This window comes from Tauraco erythrolophus, chromosome Z (assembly GCF_009769465.1).
Source record: "Tauraco erythrolophus isolate bTauEry1 chromosome Z, bTauEry1.pri, whole genome shotgun sequence".
Taxonomy (NCBI): domain Eukaryota; kingdom Metazoa; phylum Chordata; class Aves; order Musophagiformes; family Musophagidae; genus Tauraco; species Tauraco erythrolophus.
In genome coordinates, this window is record NC_141496.1 from 77,399,058 (window position 1) to 77,425,388 (window position 26,331).

The window sequence follows — 26,331 nt, forward strand, 5'->3', positions numbered from 1 at the left end:
GAGGTGAGGCTGACCAGTCTATAGTTACCTGGGTCTTCCTTCTTGCCCTTTTTGAAGACCGGAGGGACATTTGCTTTCCTGCAGTCCTCAGGCACCTCTCCCGTTCCCCACAATTTAGCAAAGATGATGGCGAGTGGCCTGGCAATGACATCCGCCAGCTCCCTCAGCATCTGCGGATGCATCCCATCAGGACCCATGGATATATGGATGGCCAGGTTGCTTAACTGGTCCCTAACCAAGTCCTCATCAACCAAGGTAGACTCCTCCTCTATCCTGACTTCCTCAGGAGCCTCAGGGTTCCGGGGCTCATCAGGATAGCCTCCAGCAGTATAGACTGAGGCAAAGAAGGCATTCGGTAACTCTGCCTTCTTCTTATCCTCTGTCACCAGGGCACCCTCCTCATTCACCAGTGGGCCTACATTGCCTCTAGTGTTAGTTTTATCTGCAATGGATTTGAAGAAGCCCTTTCTGTTGTCCTTGACCTTTCCTGCAACGTTTAATTCCAAGGAGGTCTTAGCTTTCCTAGTTGCCTCCCTACGTCCTCTGAAAGCAGACCTATATTCCTCCCAAGTGGCCTGCCCCTCCTTCCATGATCTGTACACTCTCTTTTTCCACTTGAGTTTGCCCAACAGTTCACCATTTAACCATGCAGGTCTCTTGGTGCCCTTTCTTGACTTCCCACCTGTTGGGATGCACCAGTCTTGAGCTCGGAAGAAGAGGTCCTTGAAGGCCAACCAACTATCTTGGGCCCCTTTACCTTCCAGTACTCTGTCCCATGGGATTTCTCCTAGCAATTGTTTGAAAAGATCAAAGTTGGCCCTACTGAAGTCCAGGGTTCTAGTTCTGCTAGGTATTCTCTTCCTGCCACATGAGATCCTGAACTCCACCATTTCATGCATTAATCAATTGTCACATACATAAGCATTTTAAACACAGTTAATCTCAGATTAAAATGTCTGACCTAGCGAAGTAGTCTTTTTTATTGCCTTATGCTTATTAGAACTTAAACAAGTGAACAGAAAGAAAAGCATACTGCATGGTAAATAAAAGTGCCTATGAACAATGATCAGAGAACAAAATACCAAGCAGCTGCTTCATACAACAGCAATACTTATTCTACATAAATGAGGCAAAGGTCTTTGGAAAAAAGAATAATAAAAGGACAGTGATCATGAAGTAATTAAGGTTGTCTCATAATGCATACGTATAAGGAAAGTGAATGGTGCACAGCTAACAAAAAAAGTAGGGATATTTTCATTTATGCAAGAATTGGAATAGGAAACTAACTCAATCTGAGTAAAACTGACCCATCTATTTCCAGTTTTCAAGCACATGAGAGTGTAGAAAGCAAAGACCCCTATCCTAGAGGCTGCCGTGACAGGACAGCGCCAGAGTCCATGCCATACCCCATGGATGTCAACAGTTGTTTGCTCAAGCTGACAGGTCAGTAAGCATGGAACAGCTGAGGCCAAACTGCAGAGATAAATTTTTAGTTAAACTTTTAGCTAAAGAAAAGATTCCAGAGCTTGAAACATCAAAATATGTGCACATTGCATCCTTATACTTCCAATTCTAGCCACAAGAGTTCTACAAGCTAATAGACAGTTGAATGGCTAGTTGTGTGTGCAGATACTAGTTTTATAAAATAATGACATGGTATGTGCCTATGTAAATCGGTGTGCAGGAACATGTTGATAAAGGTACATATACAGTGTACTTGGAGCCACACATCTGCCTTTAAAACTTTTAAGAATAGCATAAAATATGATTTTTTTGAAGTGCCGCCTCCGTAACTGTTATTTCACTATAGCAAATTATAATTCTATCAGATGGATGAACACCACAGACCTTGGGTTATTACTATAGCAGACAGAACCACATGAAATTAAAAGTCTGCAAACAATTCAGTTCCCAAGGTGTTCTTATTTCTGTATCAAACTGAACAACAGCTTTAACTGTGTTAGGAATATCAGCAACTGTCCTAGTTTTAGCTGGGACAGAGTTTTTAACAGCTAGAAGAGCTCCGTGTTTTGGTTTTACTCAGAGGCTCACTCTGAGAAGAATGTTGATAGCAAGTTGATGTTTGTGGTTGGACGTGAAACTCCAAGGACTTTTCAGTGTGCCGGAGTGCAGAAGCACGGCGGGATAAGGGGGGAGCATAGCTGGGACAAGGGGGACACGATTCCCCTTGTGATTTGTGGTGGAACTTAAGATTGAGGGCCAAACTGGCCAATTAGTATTCCATATCATGCAGCGTCATGCCCAGTATAAAAGTGAGGGTCAGCTGGGAAGAAGGGCTTTTGCGCTTTGGCTCTTTTGTGCTTGCTGCGCTGTTGCTCTGTTGTTTTTTCTTTCTTTTTTTTTTCTCTCTCTCCCAGTACTCCCACTCTCGAAGTACTATCTCTCCCTCTCTCCCCCTCTCTATTTCAGGGCCTCGCGTTCGTCTGGGATTGCAGCTTCGGGACAAGACGGGCTTCGTGTACGAGGGGGTGGTGAGCACCTACACTGTGTATTAAATCATCTGTATTAAATTGTTCTTATCTCAACCCACGGGTTTCCCATTTATCCTTTAATTCTCTCCCTCATTCCTGGGGGTGGGGGAGGGGGAGTGACCGGCTTGGGGGGGGGGGGGGTGCGGTTCAACCTAACCCACGACAGCAACTTGTACTCCTTTCTATTTATTTATAGTCAGTACCACTCCATTCATTATTTTAAAAGCTCTTTCAAAGCAGTTATTCAGTTAATTGTCTCACAGAATGAAAAATTAAAGATTTTTTTTTTTTCAAAGCCTTCTCAAAGATTCCAGACTTGCTTTACTCAGTCTGTTGCTAACTCAACTAAAATAAACAAAACCTACTATTAAAAACATACCGAGCATGCAATCAAAATGAAGGAAAAAGGCAAACTGATTAATGTTTCACATCTGAAGTCATTTCCTTGCACCTGCAGCTCCCATCTAGGAAAAATACTACAAACACCACTGAAAACAAGAGCAGTATTCAGAACAAGGGCAATTATTTTCACTGTTTTTACTTTCCTTCGTTCCCACAATTCCTAAAGCTGGGAACTTTTACAATTATTTTGGACAAGGTGAAAGTACAACACTATGATATTTAAACTTACTATTTGTACCTCTATTTATTTTAAATTTTTGATTCATTTAAACACTGAGAGCATGTTTGTTCAAGAAGAAACTTGAATCATAAACTTTGTACTAACTTGACTTCATGGATTCTGCATTCAAAATTCCTGTTGTGATTGCTTATCCACGTGTATCAGACACCGACATAAATACAACCTTAAAGATTTCTTAGAAAGAAAGTAAATGCTTTTACAACTGGATATAACCCTATCCTTTTCTCATTTTTAATATAGTGACCAAACAGGATGATATTAAAACTCTCTTCCCAGCAGCTTCAATGGGAGCTGGACTTTGGCTGCTGTTAAACAAGGTAAAAGCACAAAAAGCACACAATAAAGTCATATAGCACATAGCTCTTTCTCCACCAAATCAAGTATCTTCAAATGAAGGAAAGTGTCTTTTTTTTGACCTACATTAAGCACATGGCTATGGACACACTGCACATATTCAAATAAAAAGTAGCCTAAGAAACCTGAAATGAAAGCATCACTTACTCATGCTTGAATAATTAAAAACATTGAACAATTTTTTATCCAATAACCAAAATGTTGTTTCTGGGTGCAGAAACAACATACAGTATTTCATCTTATGAGACTGGAGTTAGGTAAGCTATACTTAAATGTAATTCACATTTCATAGCAGGCTGCTGGAGAAAGGGAGGAGTCTCTAGTAGATGGGTAGTTCAATTACAATACAATCTAGCTCTCATGACTAAAAGTATAACGTGCTACGACATTTTGCAGCATTTAAACATAACTCATCTCACATCAACCAGGAGCAACAAGCTAACTTTTTCTCACCAAAATGCAAGCACCTTTTTTACCACCAGGTAAAACACTGGGCTGCTTCATGTTTTTAGCAGTTTCATGATTTCTTTGGTTTTCAAAAAGTTTCCAGCTGTGTAATAGTGAAGCATCATATTTATGATTTTGGACACCATAATGTAGACAAGGCTTACATAGTGACTGGCATCTTCCACACTACGCCAAATGTAACTGCTCAGGGTCTCAGTAACATGGCACAGTAAACAGCTGCAGCAGTGGAAACATTAACACTCCAAATGATTCTCCACAGGGCAGAGCTGCTGCAGTAGAGCCACTACACCTAACTTCTGAGTGACCTGACATACGAAAGAATCCACAGGTCTGTGAGCTATTTGTAAGATACATGGGCATACATTTTACCCCATAAGAGTGAGATTCAAAACAGCAAGTGCATGAGCAAAGAATCACTGTGACTGGAAGAAATACGGAAGTGTTAGACCCCATTCACTCAAAATCAAAGGTCCTTACTGAATTCCCTCAAAAATTTCAATCATAACTCCAGAAAAGTCAGACTTCAGCAAAGAAACTGGTTTCAGAAGTTCACTCATACACCTTCTCTTCTCTCTTCCCCTGTCCCTCACTCTCATCACACTGATCTTCTAATGATGACAACTATTTGTCATGTTGTGCCTTTTGTTCCTGGCCTGTTTTTAACTGTGATGAATTCAGTGACTTGGTTCACAGACACCTACATGAATGGTTGTCTTCACAGCATTATAGAAGCAACAAGCTGCAGTGCCATGGTGCAAGCTGGATTCATCACCAATGACAGGATCTCCTAGAACTTTGGGTTCAGAGAACTATGTTAGCCCCTTCTCAAAACAAAACACTGGAGGAGGACAAAATAGTTCCCCTTGTAATGCTACAGACAGTGGTTACAGGACTCTTTCAGGAAGACCTAGGGGGAGGTAAACTTCTGTTTATAACCTCAAGCAGGTTCTCTACGTAACAGATGGTACAATACACTGTGGTGTGACTTGCTCAATCTTTCCTTTTGAAGCTGTTCTACTTTGCATGGAACAATTATACATCATTTATGCCAGCAAGAGAACAAGCTAAGTCTGTAGTTCAAGTGATTAATATATGTACTTGGACTTAGGGAGGGCAGATTCCAACTCCTAATTGGAATTCAACATTATTTTTTACAAACAAGCCCTCAACAATCCAGGAAGAAACTCAATTCTATGAGAACTGCTCTTAAAGAGTGGGCTGCCACTGCATGGTATCACTGTCAGAGAAAGTCTACTGAAAGACAGAAGCAGCACATATTAAACATCACTTTTAGATTAATAATTCAGTAACAGAATGTTTTAGAAAGGATGGGAGTATGGATCATGATGAGGAAATCTAAGCAGAGGCTGTGACAAGACTGTAATACAGGTGGGTGCAATGTCACAGAGTGATGGGGACATCGCTCTCTGGCTTGGTGAGAAAGAGATTGTCCTCACAAGAAAGACTGTAAAATTATAAGCACTGAATGAAGCAGCATGCAGAGAGAAAGGAAATAAAGTCAGAAATATAATATGCATGCACTGTTAACGATTTATAGAAGTTTTCAGTTACATTCTTACTCTGTATTTCTTCTCTATAAGAAACAAAGAGGTATCAAGGCAAAGACTGACTGATCACAACCAAAACCCATAAGTTAAAAGACTATAGTAGACAATTCCAGTACAGTAAATGATCCTCTCCTTGAAAACATCAGCCCCTATAAACATTGAAATTTCAAAGCATCAAGTTAAAAAAAAAAAAAAAAATCACCCATTGTTTATATTAACAGATACTAGCAGGGTGTCCAATTTACGTACCACCCTGAAAAAAATGTTCTGCCTTCTAGCAGGTAGGAATTTCACCAACATTGCCAAGTTACAATTGCCTTTCTCTTTTCACCACAACCACAAGTAGTGATTTAGATTGTCAAACCAAAAGTTTAGGTCATTTGTTTTTTCAGAAAGTGAGGAACAACCCCAAGCACAGTACCTGAGAAAGGACAAGCTGCCCATGGAACTTATGGACAAATCTTCGTAAAGATGAAAGGTATGAAGCCTCTCCTATTGTTCTTGCCAGAGATCGCAAAAGGAAATAACCCTGCAAGAAATTATGCCAGAAACAAACAGGATGCTATGAATTTGCTGACGTCTAGAAGAAAGAACTATTTATCATATTAGTAAGGCAACTGCGGTAAAAATCAGCTGACAACACTCACCTTCAAATAGTGAACTTGCATGAAGATTTTTTCTGCTTTAAGACCATGTTTGACAACAGATGCTCCAGACTCACTCAATTCTCCTGTGCTCTCCTTTTTGGGCCTAAAATGGTAACACACTTAATGAAGTCTTGCATAAGTAAGTAAAGAAATACCTCATACGCTACATGTTCTTCTAGTTGAAAGCATTGGGAATGACAGTAACTTTTCTTTACCCTAATTAAGTAACTTGGCTTAGACAGACAAACAAACAAATAAATTTCATACTTTTAATGCAATTTTGTACATAGCTGACCAGACAACTGGGGTACAAACAAAATCATCACTAAGTTGGATTATTCTTTTCACTGCCAGCATGACATCACATTGCATGCCATTCTACAGTGCATAGACACATTATGAACAAGGAGAAGCAAACAGAGATATTTTAAGCAAAAGAAGGGAAGGGAAAAGGGAAAGGGAAAAGGGAAAAGGGAAAAGGGAAGGGGGAAGGGGAAGGGGAAGGGAAAAAGCATGGGATAAAGCATGGGAAAAAGTAAGGGAAGGGATATCGAAGTCATTACATTCAACTAGAGATTTCTCTTTTTATAACTGAACACTGTTTAACAGCTTACATGACTACACTTAGAAGAACAACCTCTTTCATCTGCATGCAATACACTGCAGAAGAAATAATGTTCTATTTTTCATTTTTGCTGTTTGGATTTGGAAGAAAAGTAGTTGAAGTTTTAAAAGAGCAAGCCTTTCACACACACACAGGTTTGGGGTTTACAGACGATAATGTCTAGAACAAACCTACTTCTTCACTGCTTGATTTTAAAATGTAATACAGCATCTGGTATGCCAGAAATCTACAGCCATAAAGTCTGGAGCACAGAGTGAAACTGAAGAGAAGCTGTGCAAACATATTTTCTTCATTTGTAAGCACTGCCTTCACAGGCATAGTACTGAAAAGCCTTCTAACTTTTTTTCTTCTGTTCAGAAAACAGCCCAGCTAATAGTGGTCTGAGAACAGATGTCTGTCTTAAGAGCCTAACCTAGTGACTGAAACAACCTCTCCAATTCTAAGTGTGGATTTTGAAATGGCCAATCTTGGAAACTAAACATCTTTCCTGCAACTTCTACAGAATAGGGGCAACACAGGCCACAGCAGTGCAGGATTCTTCAAACCACATCACTCACACGCTTCTCGTGAGCCACTCCCTGTGTTCACATTTCTTCGTATCTGTGTATGCTTTGAGGAAAACATTCTCCCTTTTTTATATCTCTGCAATGGTCTCTCATTATAGTTTTGTCCAGAGTGTTAAGCTGTTTTTTCACCCTTTAGGATCTGTACACACAAAATTCACTTCATACAATAAAATCTTGATAAAATATAAGTGTTTGAAACAAAATAGAAACACAAAACGCAGATTCAATTTTACACTATTCCTAACACAGTCCTTTACCATGCTATACATATTTTCTTTCAACGGAGATCTTCAATATTGAAAGAAGGATACTAATAACTGATTTCTTATCCTATGGTAACTCCAGTTATTCAAGACAATGTAAACATTGCAGACCGACTGTGGAAAAGCAGATGTCCACCTATTTCCATTCTGGATCAGTCTCCTGGAAGGAAGGCCTGCTGGCATTCCATACACGACTTTTCATTGTTCTCTGCATATATAAACAGCCAAAACTGCTTCATTTCTTTCATAACAAATAGCCTAGTCTATAGACTTTGAAAAATTGAGTTTGAAACAGGATCCACATAAAACTGAAATACCTCCCATAATCACAATTATTCTAAATTAGGCAACCATACTCCTTCCTTCCTTCTCTAACTTTGGATGATGTTTCTGAAGAATTTCCTTTTGCAAAAGATATATATATACCCCTAATAATGTCTGGGGAAAAAAAAAAAGTGTAAATAGTGTAAATATTCAGCAAGTTCTCTGCTGTCAGTACTTCAGCACACTATTTTAAAGCAATGCTTAGCATATTTACAACATATTGAAGGTACAGACACTGAAAGTTTGTTACACTGACCTACACAACTTGGAATCTAACTTGGTTGATGAAGCTTGGCATAATGCTAAAGGCAAGCTGATTCAAGGTATTCAAGCTGCTACCTGGCACATTTTAGACACTGGCAGCAAAAATGCTGCTTTTTGTCTGCCAGGAGGAGAAGTACATGGTACAAAGTAAAATTCACCAAAAGTCCTTGGTAATTAAATGCGCTGATGCACTAGGTAGTCATGAAAACCTATGCAGAGACCAAGAGAGACCATCTGAAAGGCATTTCTCCTATCAGTGTGATAGAATAAAACTCTTTAAACACCTACAGAGCTGCCAGAGAGCATTGCTTCAGGAGGGAAATGGACTTGACTCAAGTGGAACTTGGAGACAAAGTTAGAATTAGCTTATCAACACTAGTTTGTCTCAATGAAGAATCACAAGTTCAGTCATAAGGGCCAGGACATGAAACAATCTCAACGTCAGCTTTATTTCACAGAACAAAACGGACTTCTCTAGTCTTCTTTGCTTTCATAACATGAGAGACTGGATGAGTGTGCTGATGCTTGCCAGGAGAATGCGTGCCAGGACATACCTCACAGGTGCTTTTATCCCTGCAGGTTTGCTTCGAACTCTGTGAGAAAATATACAAGATTCTGTCCGAAGTCTTATCCTGTACGAGCACTACAGTGACACAAATTCTCTCTTCAATACTAAGATTTGCTGGTGCTGCCTTTCAGAGCTGCTGCCTGCTGAAAAGACACCTACTTCTTTCATATCTGACTTCTTTTTTTTTCACAGGTAGCTTATGAGGTGCTACTGTAATATAACATCAAATATCCATAATAAGAAGAAACACCATTCTGATGATCAGTTTGCTGAGTGGCTTTCACCTAGTCTGAACAGGTATTCATGTGCTGGATCAAAAGTTAATAGGATCAGCTGACAAGTTTTGGGCAGGGTTTTCCTGCTGCCAGGAGAAATCACAGAAAATCATATGATTGTCCAGCAGGGAACAAAAAAGTAATTGAACAATAAGCTTATGCTTGGGAAGCGTGGGTTGGCTCATTTTTTTCTTCCTGGTGTAACTGGCAAGAAGTAACAAACAGTTATTATTTACTTTTAATATCCTTGCATGAAAACACAAGCCCGAACCAGCTTAAGCCTCAGTACAGACTCAAAACCCAATGCAATGCCAAGAGTGAAATTTTCTCTCTTGCACACTACCTCTGAAAAGCACATGGACATACTTTCAAAGGAAGACGAAAAGAAAAAAAAAATCAGTAAACATGCAAAGATAGAACCTATTCAAGTCCATGCCACAAAAAAGGGTACAGAATATTTAGATCTGACTGAAACCAGTGGCAAGTCCTTAAAAGCAACCACAGGAAACTAGAGACATCAAAGAGGAAGAGATTGCCAGAATTCCAAGCTGGAATCGTGATCCTCTCCTGAATTGTACATCAGAAGCATTTTTTTTAAAAAAAATAAACAATTTGTCATAGTTTTTTTACTAGCACTGAGAATACCACTATGCAAAAGGTAAGCAGCATGTTTATTACAGAGACTTAAGCCTACCAACTGTGGAAGTCAAGTTTCAATTTCAAGATAAATAAATTCTTCCAGAATTTCACACCACAAAGCATATTCTGGCCCTTAGAAAAATAATTTTAAAAATTTACACTCATACACATTTTATTAAAAGTAACAACTACATAATTAACACAAAAGACAACAAATGTGATTCCATAATGTTGAAAATGGAACCATACATCCAGATAAGCCTCATATCACAAGAACCAATGTTCTTAAAAATAATTTATTTTAAAACAAACAAACAAAACCCCAGTGTCTGTCAATCAGTAGTTGTGTTGGTAGCAGCTGTATGACAGCTAGTGATAAGGCTTGCTTTTGTATTTACACTTATTATCAAATTGCACACTTGCAAATGTATAACTTCCCTGACTCTGCTTACATGTAGTATACATAATTCATCAATAAAAAAGAAGTACAACAGATCAATGAAAGACTACAGTTATGCAAAATTGGTGACACATTTCAGATGACATGAGACCATAGAGAGGAATTTATATATTGGTGAACAGTGCCTAAACATAAAAGACAAAATTTTAAGTCCTACAGGGAAAGCACAAAAAGAAGGGAAGAACTCAAAATTAACAAAATGACATTCTTCCAAAAATATTTAAAAGCTGATTATATCGAAGACAGTGATCAATTTGTTCTTCACTTCCACTTGATGAAAGAAAAGAAGACATCTACATTGTTTGAAATAAACAATATTTCAACTGTGCATTAGGAAGCAATTTTAACCTGTTAACACTAAAACTGCTAGGTACCATGGAAACTTTTTTACTGGAGGTTTTTAAGAACATACTAACAAAAACCTGCTTAAGATAGTCTATGTATACTGCCTGTATTTCAGAGTAGGAGAATGGTCTACATAATCTCTTGAAATCTATTCCTGCGCTTCTGTGATTTGGCCAGTGTAGGGCTAATTTGAGTTAAGATTAGTAAACTGTTTTTCTTGGTCAAAGACTGAGGAGAGACAACCAGTGGAGATGTAGGCAACTGCTCAAGACAAAGACTATGGCAAATTCCCAAGACACCAATCAGAATAGACCAGATTATTAACCATTAGCAAAGCAAGAAATCTTTTTTCATGTAATGTCTTTAGCTACGTAAGAAGAAGACTTGATCTCAGCATCTGGTACCTGAAGACTAAAATCTTATTTAAATAACATTATTAGTAATTTCTAAAAAGAAAGTAGATTTATATAGTTCATTATGCTTTTTCCTTTGTTTTTCAAAGCTTCATTCAGCTTGGCACTTAGATACCATACTCCTGTATATGCTTGTCTTCAGCCACAAAGTGAACCTGCTACAGCTTCAAACAGTGAACTTTGTTCAGGAAATGGCCTTTCCCCCCCGAAATAGAGGCTCTTGTCAACTGCTTAGAGACATTTTATATCAAACTAAATCCTATGTTTTTTGAAAGCTTTCTATAACAAAGTGAAAAGCAATTGCATTACACGGAATATTAATAATCTAGTCAATTTAATTTGACTTTTCTTTTTTCAGAAGGAAATAAGGAAATGCAGTGGATTTAATCAGATGATTTGGATACATATCCTTTGAGGGGAGAAAATGCTAGAAAACAGGAGAGAGAACAGGTACAAAAGCAAAGATTACACTGTTATATTGTTACCTTAAAATTTGCAGCTCTTCTTCAGAGTTCTGCACCTCATCTCTGAGTCGTCGCCAGCGAAGTAAAGCTTTCAATTCCTGCTGCCCTTTTACTTCATCATGTGACAGCTGCTTAGTGTACAAAAAAACACAGATCACTGATTGCTGTTTCCTAACAGACAGTGATAATTTTCAGAAAGAGAAACTTGTGGTGTTTCCCTTTAATGTGCTGAAGATGCAGGACACAGTACCAGTACTCACGATAAAAAAAAAAACACCACAGCAAAAAATAACAGTTGCTGCTATAAGAGTTAACAGCAGCACTAAGGAAAACAGAAGCCTCGCTGTGCGCATCAAATCAACAGTCGGTTAAATTTTTCTGCCTGAGGAGAGAGATGGGCATGCTGTTTTCCCTTTAGTGACTGGCAGTAAGTGAACTGAATGTACAGTACAGGTACCTGGCATATCAGTTTTCATTGCATCTTTAGTTTTCCCAGCCTTGAAAGCAAAGAGCTGCTTTATGTCCTGACTTCACTCCTCTTTCCTATGAGGCTCCCCATTGTATTTTCTCCCATTTACGTAATATTACTAGACGCATGCTTATGAAATAAATGCCATGTTGTCAGCTTATAAATAACAACTAATTTAGGCTTCTCTATTATAAGAAAAGATGGGAAATGGGAGAAAACAAAAGCAGTTAGTAATATCCTACATTACACCAATATTTCAGTCACATGAAATTATTGTCAGGCACCACAGAATATACTTATGATCCTACAATTGTATGATTGCATAGCACCAAAACTATTCATCGATTCTAAAAGGAAAAAAAAAAAAAAAGCAATAATACATTTTCTGACCTTATAAATTAACAAGGGCACTAATCACCCTGTTTTGTTGCTCACTCCTTTCCATTCAGCTAATGGAAGGTTGTCTACTACAATGAAAATGCTTTCAAGTGACTCACAAAAGCATTGAGTTAATGTGAACAGCTCACAGCAGAGGAGTGATGCTCTATGTAAGGGCAGAATTCAGTTTTAGCACCAGAAGGGAAAAGCAAAGTGTTTGGACAGCCTTCCTCTCTTTCTTGTTCCAGAAAGATGGCAAGTGACAAGGAATTCCGTTTTGTTTGGTGCTATAAGTATGGCTGATACTTAATAAAATGGAGGCTCAGAAGAGTGTACGATGCCAGTTCCCAGTCCCACCTGCTCTTCCACAGATGGAGCTCTGAAGACTTAAAGGGCAGAATCAGGGCCTGACACAAACACAGGAAGAAAGCACTAACACATAAAATGCTTGAAGTAGCAGAGGTACAACAAAAAGAATTGGATCAGAAAAACACTTCATTAGCTGCCATGCAATTTATGAGCTTTTCACTTCAAGGCAGACAATGATTTTTAAGCCTCTGACGTGAGGGTAACTCTTGCTGGGCAGTATACAAGAATAAAGTGTAAATGCTGGTGCCCGATTTCATCAGCTTCCATTTTGTTTGGAGCTAATGCTTCCTGGCTGTCCACTGGACAAGATCAGATCACTTTCATTAGGTAGCTGAGGTATTACAATATTCAGCAACACTCTGCTGATTATTCCAGTTTCAGGAACACAATACAAGTGGAAAGAATACAGAGCTGCTCTTTGATAGCTGAATTTTAATAACTGAATAGTACATTTGTGTGAAGGTAATAATTGGCAAACAGATGTTTCCATTCCCATTTGCACTGACCTCTACCTCCATAAAGATTAGTGTCCATTGTGAATGAGGAAGGATTTTTTAAAACTTTTTTAGAAATTGAGTTATCATGCAAGTTCCAATATTATTTTAGAAGACCTATCTTCATAATTCAGCAGGTTTAATTTATATCTAATTCACAGCAGGGTATATAGTTTTGATTTCCACATAATTCAGTTGAGAAGTGATGTATCATCACCTTACCTGTTGTGCCCTAGCCCAAAATATGTCTTCTAAAAAAGTGGCAAACCCTTCACTTATCCACTCTTCAGTCCAATCACGAGCACCAATGGCCAGTCCAAACCAAGCATGAGCAATTTCATGGCACAGACGTGTTCCACAGAGATGGGTCCCTCCTGGTAATACACTTTGTGACAGGAAGATGATGTGTGGGCTGCATGATAGGAATGAGTGACAAAATACATTATTGACCTGTTATAACATGCATTGCATGGCCATAATAATGCATGGGCTTTATTAGCCTTGTCAGCCTGTTATTACTATAGGCATGCTAGGTCATGGCTGACAGTTTATAGCTCAGGTGTTTTTAGGAATTAAGTTATACTGTATTGCTGGTTGGCAGAGAATCAAACTTAAATTCTGCCAAGCAGTTGTTTTTGTATTCAACCGTCAAAGAGCTACTACCCGTAAGAAGTAACGTGAACCAAAGTTTTATATTTTTCAAATTACAAGACTGATTTACTTCAATGGAAGCATTTATATATAAGCCAGGATAATAAAAGGTGAGCAGGTGTGAATACAGGCAGGAAGTATTTATCAGTTAAATTATCGAAGCTGGAAATAAATAAAGCAGAAAGATTTTGTAAAGAAAACAAATCACTATCCAAAAGCAACAAGAGTCACATATAGTAAAGCACATGTGCTTGTTAAAACTTAAAACAAGCTAAAAAGATATGATCTGATGATAAGAGTTGATAATTTCTGCAAACGCAGAGGAAGAACATCCTTTACAACAAGCACAGAAGAGAGGAGACTCGATATTCACTAAATATCAGCTTTTCAGAGAACAACCCAATCTGTACCTACTCTGCTTTGCTCTCAAGTAGTATAAGAAGAAATTGGGGGGAAAAAACTGTTACAAATTATTGCTCTGCTATTAAAAACACTTACACTGAATTGCAAGTTACTGCAGTTCCCAACTCATGTTCTGGTGTAAGGCAATTTCAGCTATGCTTGAAGTCATTACTGATGTTAACATCTCAAAAGTTAAATAATTTTTCAAGTTAAGTACATCTAGGAAAAAAAATGTAGCAGAATTGAGCCCTCTGACTAACATGCAAGGGATTAACAGGGCACTATGCCATAGATGGGAGTAGAAAGGGCACAAACCAAGACCACCACCTGCAGAGTATTCCTGCACTAACCCTCAGCATCCATAATCTGCATTTCAACTGTTTTCTTAACTCCAGACAGGTAGAAAGGAAATAAAACATAATGGTAATGCCTTTAGGACCATAGGTCTTTAAAACCAAGTCTAGCTTTCCGAGCATGGGAGGGGAGCGCATGGCCTTAAGACAATTCCGAGAGTCAAATATTATTCATCAGCGTTCCAAAGAGCTTCCCCACCCGCCCTACCCTTCCGTTGGAAATGTTAAAACACCCACAGTTTTCTTGCAACCAGTTGAATATCTGGAACTGAGACCACAAAAGATGATACGCACTTAAACAGAAAAACATACTCAATAACCATCTCCTTATAAAACAATAATAGTCATCCAGTAAAGCAAGTTAATACATTTCAATCAGCTGCCATTCTAAGAAACAATGCAAGAATTAAAGTGCTAATAGAGGAATCAAGTCACAGAGAACAAAGCAAGAAAAAAACAGCAGCACTCCAAATCTTCACCAAAAGCAATTCTAAGAGAAGGGAGAGAGGGAGGGAGAGAGGGGGGAAAAGTGCAGGCACAGAAGCTGCAGAATATGATGAAACTTTTATTATAAAGCCCTTGACGGGAAGAACAACTGCAGCTTTGGGGGTACTACTTTGGTCAGTTGTAAGTAAATGACCCCTAACTGTGGCATGTGTACAGCGCTACAAAGAAAAAACGCAGAAATGGACCAAGTAAATAACATTCCAGACATACTGCTGGCAGTGTTTCGGCCATTTGATTAGGCAAAACAAAAGTAACTTCATGCCTTATAAAGAGGCTCACAGAATGGTTTGCATTTAAAGTCTACTGTAGGTATACACACAACAAAAGTAAAGATTGTATTTCCTGCTTTTTGCAATCACTTAAATAATAGAAATGCCACATATGGACAAACTCGTCCTCTATGGAAGGACTGCAAATTACTTCAGTGAGAAAAATGTGCATGAGTTAGATTTTGGCCAAAGAATAAGAATAGAACTTTCTACAAGGCCAAAAATAGGATTATGTGCTGCAGCACAATTTCATTTCAGAGTCTAGGTAGAGCTAGCAACTTCCTTTGCTGAGAAAACCCTAAATGATTTCTTTTATTTTGTTTGCCCTTAACAAGCAGATATATATCCAAGTCAGAGCCTCATATAGCAACAGATATTACTACAGAGCAGTGCAAAGTTCCTGTTTATCTTAAGAGTAATTTTATCAAAGATTGAACATGTTTCTGTAACATGTCCAGCACCTATTAGTCTGGGGAGAAGTTTGATCCTATTTATTAGTTTAAAATACAGATTCTCTATTTCAAATTTGAATTCTAGAAACTAGAAGTTTGAATTCTAGAAACTCTGCTCCATTTACTGCTACCAACCAAATCTACATTTTTTTACATCATCTAGGATGTACAATGTTACTCATTGCACACTGTTACTATCAGTGTTGTTCCTAAAACACTCTATAACTCAAGAAAGTGTCTATGTGAAAAATAAGATACTCAGCATGATGATTACATTGCAATAGCAAAAAAACTCTTCCTTTTTTTTTTTTAACCAGAAAAGGAATTTGGTCCTCCTAGCATCCACTTGATAATTAATAATTATAATTAACAAATTGTAAGGCTTGATGTCCTTTACTTTCATTAGAATTGAAAATAAATCCATTCGTACACTAGGAATGGACAAAGGTGATTCATCTCAGCAATTATATCAAGACCTGACGAGGTATGCACAGGTTATAAATGCCTCTAGCTGATGTCTTTTCAAGTCTGGCCCAGGTTTCTAAAGCAGGCCAGAACAGGCTAGCTGGATGTGGTAGGGAAGATGGGAAACTTCTCCCAGTTAACAAAAAAATAAAAAACCCACCAGTCCTTCCCAGGAAGCTGGACAAGTTCCCAATGGCTCTTACAGCAAAAAGAGTTAACGACTTATTTTCAACAAGTATACACTTGGTTACACTTTTAAAGCAAAAGGCTATTATTCTGACCAGAATCACACCCTCATAACTTAAGATCTTTATATCATTTGACTGAAAGAAGGAGGAAGTTCCCTCTCTCAGTTAAACTGCAGTTAAGGGAAATCTCAACACTGTAATCATGGTATGAATTAATATGAAGGAAAAACTGAGCCTCAAAGGGAAAAAAAATTTTAGTGTTTAAGGCTGAAGGGTCTTGATGTTCCAGTCATCCTAATCCACCCATGTAGATGTTCTTGGTAAATGGTCTCTTTCATAAATAAAAGGTGCTAGAGCTCTGAACAGTAATCTGACAAGTTGAGCAGCCAAATCTCTGAAAGCAATTTTGCAAAACTTTTTCTCCAGACTTATGACTTAGATGCAGATGCTGCTTTGCACACAGGTTGCCACAGTGTGCTATCTTTGGCCGCTCACGAATAATCAGATGAGACACATAGCACAAATTCTAGCCAAATGTACGTGCAAGAACTTAAGTATACATTTAAGCTCGGAACAAGAAGCTCATTTCTAACAGACTTGTTCTATTCCTTTTGAAGTAGAAATATTTCCCTCTTAACACACACACACACACAGATTTGCAGCTACATTCTCTTATGTATTTATTGAAATAACAGAGACAAGACCATATCAGCTGGAAAATTATGCTTCTGGAGTCAAAAGTAGTGCTAAAGTCACTATTACAGGTGGAAGTTACATAATTAAAAAAATGTTTTTCATGTTTTGATAGTACTCCACATATTGCTTATCTTTTCCTATTTAGACAGGTAGTCAGATAGGAAACGGGTTAGACAGTTATTGTACTTTCAGAAAATCCCTTCTTAAACATGTAGAAGGGAGCAGGGGAAATCTCTGAAAACATTTTCATAGGAACACATTAAAATTAAGATATATATTTCAAGATTACTGGAATTTGAGAAAGTTAGATAATTAAACGACAGCTCTTTACATATAGTTTGTGCCATCTCTCATCAGTTGCTTTCAACCCACATTATTCCAGTGATACAAAGAACAGTGTTAGCATATTGTCTCTGGTATCTACATCAGACTTTGACTGTTAGCTTAATTTTCGAGGACACTTTGTGCTATTGGAATGCAGACATAAGAGCATACAACATTCACATACTTATCTCTATATTAATCTCCAGCATTCTGGTGTCTGTTACAGTCCAGAGAGAACTACAGACACAGTCTTTTCAATCGCCTACATTTATAGTGTACGGGAAACTCAAATATACATGCAGATGCAGTTGTAGAGACAAGGTTCTGGTAGTTAGAATACTCTGAACATTGCTTCAGAAATAATGGAAATTTCATGAAGTTTTCTCTTCCTACTACCATCATAGTGGGAAACCAGCAAGTGACTGGAAGTTATAGCTGAAAGTCATTTTAGAGCAGATGACTAACTTTTTACTCCATAAATCATGCAATAATACAGTAGGGTAGGCAGCAGGGAAAGAAGACCAGCCCCTATGTGTTGGAAGGAGGATGCTATCAGCCAACTCAGTATAGCAATTCAACATTCAGACTTCAAATTTCAGTCAAATACTCAATTAATGATCTGAACACCTGAGCAGCAGCTGCTCCATGAACTGGCAGACAATCACTTCAGTCTTGCTTATTTTCCTGTACCAAACCAGATTAGTCACGATGTGTATAAACAGGGGTGAAACCCTGTCCGGAGAAACTCTCTGTTATTGTTCATCAGCAAAACCATTACTTGGCATAAAACTGAAGAAATTATGCAGTGAAATGACAAAGATAACATAAGCCTAAGCTCAAACAGCTGCTACACAAACAACTTTGTTGGTTTGCAACAACTCTTGATATTTCTCATTATCTCCAATCCCATATCACACCAAATGACTAGTCTTGAAGTAAAAACCTGCATAAAAAGACAGTATGTATTTATCACACACAACAGTGACATACACCTCCTTCCAATGTCTTTGGACTTACAGGTCAACTGTTTATTTGATTTGTCCAGACATTATTCACAGAGGAAATTTTACAAATTTTCTTCAGATACCAAAATAGCTCTGGAACTTTATGATGAGCAAAAGTAAACTAAACCACATTGAAAATATTGACAAGAGTTGACAAATGCAATTTTTATGTGCCAGGAGGCCTTACTTTTCTACTGACTGGAACAAAGAACATACAGGTTTGACGTGCTACAAAAAATAAACACAGAATTTGATGCACTCCCAGCTAATACAAGATCAACCTAAAGCAAAACTGTATCAATCCATCTCATTCCCCATAACTCGATTCCCTTAACTTTACGTTCATAAATGAAAAGATATGCTATATCCTTTCCTGCTATATCATGTATATCTTTGCATAAATTTCCTCAAAATTTCAGTCATAACTTGCTCTGAAACTTTTCCATGAATAAAAGGTCAAAGTGTGAAAAAAAGAATCTCCAGTATTTTTAGATTATTTTTTCAACAATAAAAAATTAGTAACAGTCATGAAACAAACCAAACTACTAAAGAATTTATCTTTTCCTTTCAAATTAGACCAATGGGAACTAACCATCTACAGGATGATATCATTTATTAACTTCTTCTTTGAATACGATAGGACAGTCAGTCTTAAAAGTGGGATTCATATTTCATATTTCTATCTTAGAGGACTTCCAGTATAAAATGCAGAGCTGTACCTGCTAAAACAAGGTATTTATTTAGTTGCACAACAAAATGCACATCTAGCAGACAGGAAACATTTTGGAAGTTTTAATTTTTGCACTAGTCTTGCCAGAAATGTGCTTTCTAAAGCATGCTCTATTTTGAAGTTCTAGCTTTTTTCTGGGACTCAGCAACTCTGTCTTCCGTCATTCCAATAAAATACACAATGTTAAAATGGTGGACTGAAACTATCACTTCCCACAGAAGGGTTACAAGAATTTCTTTAGATCCAAGTCCCCAGAACAGGAACACTCTACAAGATGAACAGTCTGGTAACAATGCAACTAGTTTCTTTAAACAATGCTTTCTGATCCTTTCTCTAAGACACACAGAGCACACAAATTGACAATGCTAAAGCAAAAAAAACTTTGTGGGGTTTTACAAAAATTCATGAAACAACTTATCTGTGGCTGATACCCTGCTGCAGTCATATAACGGTAATAAATCCTACTGGCTTCAGATGTTCTGAGTTAGGATGCAAACAAAGAGGAAAGAAAGGACATTCTATTTTACATGCGGACTTCAGTCTGAGGTCTGGGATCCAAGTACTGACAGTAAGCTTACCTAAGTTTGTAATAAGCTCATAAGGAACTAGAGGTGACAAGATCAACTGGCAGTCAACCCAAGTAAGAACTGAGTTGAGGAGTTATTCATCAGTTAACCTTTGATGCCCCCCGGATGCCTAACAGCAGCTCTAGCTCACTTCTCTTCATCTTATACATTCTGTATAATAGAGCAAGTTGCAGGGTATGAACCTTTTTTGGAGCTCTCCAGATTTGCTGTCCTAATGTCTTATGTAAGCCCAACAATATCTATTCATTTAGAAACTTCTGTACTCCCAGATTTGTGACAGGCAGCAAATTGCCTGCGGTTGTACAGAAAGAAAAGCAAACATAGAAAATTGGGGGGGGAAGTAAAAGGAGTTACAGGAGTTACAGATTCAAAACCTCAGCCCCTACCAAGATTTTTTATCCAGATTTGTTTGAAACTTCATGCCAAAAAAAAACATTAAGTAATGGCATTCTCTTACAAAAATCAATTACACAATACCTCCTACTAACAAATGGCTACAACACTGTCAAAAATCTTAGTCAGCTTTCAAAGAGAAACACCTTGAAGGCTAAAGCTTTTCATGTTGCATATCACAGAATGAATTTTTCACATTTAACTGATTTAGTTAACTGATTCAGTAGTAAATGCAAGTAAACCAGCTTCAATAAATGCAAGCAGCTGTTTCACTGTTAAAAAAAAACCCTTTCTGTATTTTACAGAGCTCAATTTTTAACCTTCACACTTCATAAGCAATTTCTCCTCAAAAAGTACTGACACTGCTAACACTGAAAACAATTTGTTAATCAATTAACACCAATTTCCAGATCCCTTACTAAGTATTGACAGTACAAAATTTCATTGTTTCATGGCAGATGTTTCCAAACAAGTCTTACAAGCTACACAACTCAATTAGCTTATTTCTTCTTCTTTTTTTTTTTCCTTAAAAACAGATAAATATGATCAGCAGTCTCTAACAACATTCCTGAGTTCCAGTCTAAATGATGACATTTGTCACTGATGGATGCTATTATTTGATCATGAACGGATTTCATTATTTGTAGCTTTCCATCATTGTTATTACTGGGAGACTTGGATTACTTTTTACTATGTCATGAAGTTTCTGGCAGATATTAACAAAGCTAAGGGTCAAAATGCAAATAACCAAGTATGATAAATAGTCAGACAGAAGGAGCAAAACGTATCTGCTTCTCCATATTCAGTGAAAATTCGCTCAATTCAAGGGCCTATACATTAGCATTCTCCAGAGGTGACAAGACAAAATAAAAGAATGGGTTGTTTTTTCTTCACTTAATGTCTAGTAGAAATAAAAATTAATTTTATCCACATATACCAAAACAAAACAACAACCACCACCACCACCACCAAAACAATTCAACAAGGAAAAAGGAAAAGAGATTTCTTCTTCTTCAAGTTTTTCAGAATTCTTTTCTCAATGTAAAGCTTGTGGTATCATGGTTCTAAAAGCAGCAAGGAAATGAAATCTGCTTGAAAGCAGAAGTGATTCTTATTAAATCTCTAGAAACTACAGTTAGAGTAGCATCACAAAACAAATCAAACATAAGGAATGCTCTCTTTTTTTAAGGATTCCCACCAGAAATACTTCACCTACAGACCAAGAAAACTCCAGATATATCCCTGAATCATTCAGGAAATCCCAAACATTACTGGAGGAGAGAGCACTACAAATCCCTGATATTTCCAAGGAAAAAAAAAGAAAGTTACAGCTTAGATTTTTTTTAAAAAAGATCAGAACTTCTCAAATCATAAAAGAGGCACAGATCCAATGCTTTCAAATTTTCAGTTCATCTCTAATACACTCTTGCTTCTTGTGCCAAGATTAAGATAATTATCCAATTTGCATGTGATCTAATTTTTGCCCATAAGCAGTATCACTCACAATTCTTGCTTTTAAGAGTTGGTACTGAGAAATCTATTTTCTGAAGCCTTTCATTTTACTTAAAAGAATGCATGAAAACTAACACTGTCAAGTCTATTCTGATTTTCAACATCCCTGCTAAAATGCATTATTTCTACTACGTCTTCATCCTCTGCATATACAAATGCTACAACACTCTGCACACTTGCCTTAAAAATGGTTCAGGCAATAGAAATTTAACTAACTAGTCCTACTATCATCCATTATCTGTTTTTCTTATTTTTGTCATCTATAAACAGTATGTAAACTGACATAAAGTCCATGTTTTCGTTTTGCTGAATGAGGATCCAATGATTCTCGTTACATTGATTAATGAGATACATGTTGTTAGCAAAAAAAGAGAGAACAACACAGAAGAATACGCAATGGCTTCAAAATTAGTTTTTTAGTTTATTCTGCACACCAGCTATACAAGCCGCCTTTTTTTTTTGTATGCGTCAGTCAATAAGATATCTGTTGTGCTTTTGCACAAAGAACAAAGATGCCTTTATCAGTTCTCAAAAGTCTGTAGGACAAACCATTCATACTGTCAAACTCCCTAAAGCCCTTTCAGCAAATAATGAAATCCATCGGTGACAAATGTCAACATACTAATTTGTTAAATACAGAACAAAAGCAACATTCAGAAGAGGTGCCTCATTTCATGTTATATCAGCCCTTCAATTTGTAGTGACTTTATGGCAGCCCACAGATCATGCAATAATAAAACAGAACAGCATTATAATTATTAAAACTAGAACAATCTACTCTCCTTACAATAAATGCTTAATAATTCAACAAAACTGTAAACAAAATCTTTTGGGGACATCGAACTCTTTGCAATGCATTCATTTTTCTCCTTTTTGAAAGATTATTTCCAAGTAAAATCTTACATACAAACACAGATTCTCTTTCACACACAGTCACATTTATTCTGCTGGTGGAAAAATAAGATTAAATTACATCATATGCAGTGATAGAAGAGCTTCAGTGTGCCTGAGAATTACTTTATCCATTATACAGGACATCCAGTTGTTGAATCATATAGCCACAGGATGGTTTAGCTGGACGTAGCGACTGTGCATGTAAACTACTTTATTCATCATACAAAGACATCCAGCTATTGAACCACATAGCAAGGGACCGTTTAACTGGAAACAGCCAGCCTAACTGAGAACTGCGCTAATGTCTTATAATATTCAGTATCATCTACTAATGTTATTCTGTTGCATCTTCTATTGATTTATCTTGTCAAACACCTCCAAATTTGTTTCAGTCCATCATAAGGACTAAACAAATACTTTTCCTGTTGTTGAGGTCACTGCCACAGAATACATTTACCTATTCTTTTCAAAAACGCCAAAAAGAAGAAAACACCATTATATTCTAGAAACATCTATTGCATCCAACATTTCTTCTGGAGATTTCCAACAGTGGCCTGATAACTTGTGCCACTCTGTGAAATCATCAAATAAATCTTGAAAATAGAAACGCACTTTTGAAGTTGTTAAACTGAAAATGCCAAATTTTGTATTTGGCAAAATGCTAAGGCTAATATAGATTATATTAGCAAGTATTTTTCCAAGTCCAAAGGAGAGGGTTAGGTGGTTTCCTGCCTTGCAAGACCACAGCAAATAAACCATGGGTCAAAAGATACCAGTTTTGAGGTGGTTTTGTTTTGTTTTGTTTAAGCTCATAAAGAATTTCAAATTTTTAAAATGCAGAAAATTTTTCATTGCTCTCCATGTACTCTCCCGACAACAGTTCTGCCGATACACTAAAACCTCTCCCTTTTTGTCAGACCATACATTCATAATTGCATGTGGATATTGACCACTCACAAGAAGCAAATATATTCCAAAATTTCCAATATATTCCTAAAACAGAATCAGGTTTCCAGTTAAAATCTAGTTAATGCTAGTTGGATAACAGCTAGTTCCTGTTGGATACTACCTTGCAGACTCAGTTGGGTCTGTATCTTGCGAAACAGTTACATTTTGTTTAAACATATTCTGTATTGTCAGAATATGATCAACTTAAGTTTTTAAAAACCTCTAACGGTATTTGGCATCTGTATTGGTTTAAATTTATGAATCTGATCATCAAAAAGTTGTGTCAATTGTATAATTTTTCAGAAACTACAGATTGAAATTTCCAAGTAGCTCACAGTTTTACAGCCAAATCCAGTTACTCTGCTGTAAATCTAGTTATCTCCACAGACAGTGTAATTACTTTACATTTCAGTTTTAGCAGAACTTAATGTCAACACTGCTTGAGACTTGCTTCAACTATCAGTGTGTCTCTGATGTACTGTACATACTTGCTTGACTGCAACTTAAACTTCAGTATAGCAGTTTCAAGTTGGTTTTAGAGTAGGAAACACTTAAAAAGATAAATTCCATACTGAGGTTCTATTCTGGATTCAAACCTCTAGGTCTGTCATACTGTCCTCACCACCTGTTAGCAAAGTCACAGGTAGAAACGAGAAGCTGTTACCCTCTCCACCGCCTGACACTAGAAGGGACGACACAGTGCATGCCAATGCCTTTCTGCTGGGCTCAGTTCCAAGTTCTGGAGAGAAAATATCCTCAGTGACAGCAATATGTACCTCACCTCTGCCAACAGCTATCACTCTATAGCTATATCTCCAACAGGTTTAAAGTTAGTTAACCGAGAATTCACCACAAATATTGGTGTTATACAGACATATGCAAATTGGCTGTAGCTGTTTCTTGTCAGAAAAAATACCTGTGTGACTGTAGTGCTTTCTTCTTTTTTTTTTTTTTATTTTCTGGGAACTTCAAGAACTTGCATTTATACATATGCACTACTGTATTAACTAAGAACAACTGGCCAAGCAAAAAACAGAAATTAAGCTTCAAGAGATAAATAACATATCTAATCTGGCACTACCAGACAGCACAGTAACACCTGATCTGTTCAAAATCAGAGGCCTGTTTCTCAGTATTTTACGAAAAAAGTAAATAGCAGATATATGCCAATAGCTCTCTTTTCAGAAAATTATGTGAAGGTAAAACTTCACATACACTATAGACCTAAACTACAGCTTCATTTTATCCTTTTCTCCTTCCTTGTGGTAAAGGCAGGTAGTTTTTTTAAATCAGGTATCTTTTTGCTGCTAAACTAACATAGTATTCCAAGTGCTCTGGAAAAGTGAGTGAATAAAAACAATTATCTCTGGACTGTTTTAACACATCTCTAGTCTATCAAATTGTTGCAGAGGAAATGTGATAACCTAAACTTAAGTCATGGGATTCAGAAGGAGGAATTCATCTGTAAACCTGTTTGTTCCAAGACATAATTTGCACATAATGCTTTTACACATATACTATGTAATATAATATGTAATGTTTAGCATTACAAATACATAACACAAATCTAAACCAGAAAAGCAGCACTGGCCCTAAAGATTTTACTTTATTATGCTACCGAAGGCAGTGAGGTAGAGAAAAATTTCCCCTAACAGCTCAAAATCATGTTCTACAGTTACTTAGAAATAACTTTGTGTTCTCTCCAAACTAACAATCTTGTCTCTGATACGCTGCATTTCTGTCTGGAGCACTGTACTGTATGTAAAATACAATGGCACTTCAGCTAGCACTGAGAAGCACACAGAATTTTATGTGCAAAGATAGAAACCGTTGAAATATCTTAACATATATGTAAGATATACAAGGTAGTAACAAAGCCACTTCAATCACCGACAAGCAAGTCTCCTTCCTCACTTCATCATGCTAAGGTCTAATTTAGGCCTCTGAAAAACTTGCTTGGTGACCAAGCCATATGTACCTTTCTTTTGGTGGTCTATAAGTTATCTTCAAGAAGACTAACAAGGCTATTCAGAATTACAGCCTAGCTTTAACTCAATATCTATCACTACCAAGCTGGTGATCGTATGAAAAATGTATTCTTGGCAGCGAACTCCCTGACATTTATTTGACAAAATAGCTCTGTATACAAAAAATGAGAAAGAATATTCCAGCAAATTCACTGTACTGGCTCTTTACAATTCAAAACACTACCTTAAATTTCACCTTCGAACAACTCAAGCAAAAGATAACACTTTTCCAAGTAACTTTAACAATGCTCGAAATTCTAAAATTTTGCTATAATAAAAAGGGAAATCAATCTTTATAAACACCATTGCATCGCACCATGAATGAGACAGATTATCAACGAATATGACTTCAGTGTTTGATTTCAACATTTAAAACTAGACTTAGAAGTCAATATTATTATAAACTTGTAACACCAAAGCACAAAGTAACATCCTTTGTTAAGCAGAGATATAATTTATGCAATATTGTGGAAAGAGCAGGCAGTCATCACAAACCAGATGCTCACCATCCGGCAAGAAAATGGACTAGCTTTTAAATTGAAAGGAACGAAACTATCTGTTTTCTCCATGCTGCCACAGACAAAGGAAATCCAAAAACTATCCCAGAAAACAGAGGTGGTGTTTTATTCACAAACCAACCACAATCTCCAAGCAAATTTTTTGTATTCTCAAACCCACTCATCTCAATTAATTTCCCCAAATTCATCATAGATCAAATTCCCTCAGGGAAGAAGGAAACACACAGCACCCTTCTCTCCTCCTTGGAAGCACTCTCAGCAGTCTACTTGTCCTTCTGATCTTCCTAAGCACAAAACATTCTCACATGCATTCCTCCACCAAT

At 37.2% G+C, this 26,331-nt stretch overlaps 1 protein-coding gene across 1 annotated transcript in view; it reads right to left on the bottom strand.

The window, feature by feature from the left end:
• The window catches only part of AOPEP (aminopeptidase O (putative)), a 188,370-nt gene that overhangs the window by 100,493 nt on the left and 61,546 nt on the right, over positions 1 to 26,331 (bottom strand). Inside the window, exons 6-9 of the mRNA XM_086629909.1 lie at positions 13,311 to 13,500; positions 11,400 to 11,506; positions 6,173 to 6,275; positions 5,947 to 6,054 (exon numbers count right to left, since the gene is read on the bottom strand). Of these exons, the coding sequence (XP_086486035.1) occupies positions 5,947 to 6,054; positions 6,173 to 6,275; positions 11,400 to 11,506; positions 13,311 to 13,500 (508 nt within the window). The remainder of the gene's footprint in view (positions 1 to 5,946; positions 6,055 to 6,172; positions 6,276 to 11,399; positions 11,507 to 13,310; positions 13,501 to 26,331) is intronic.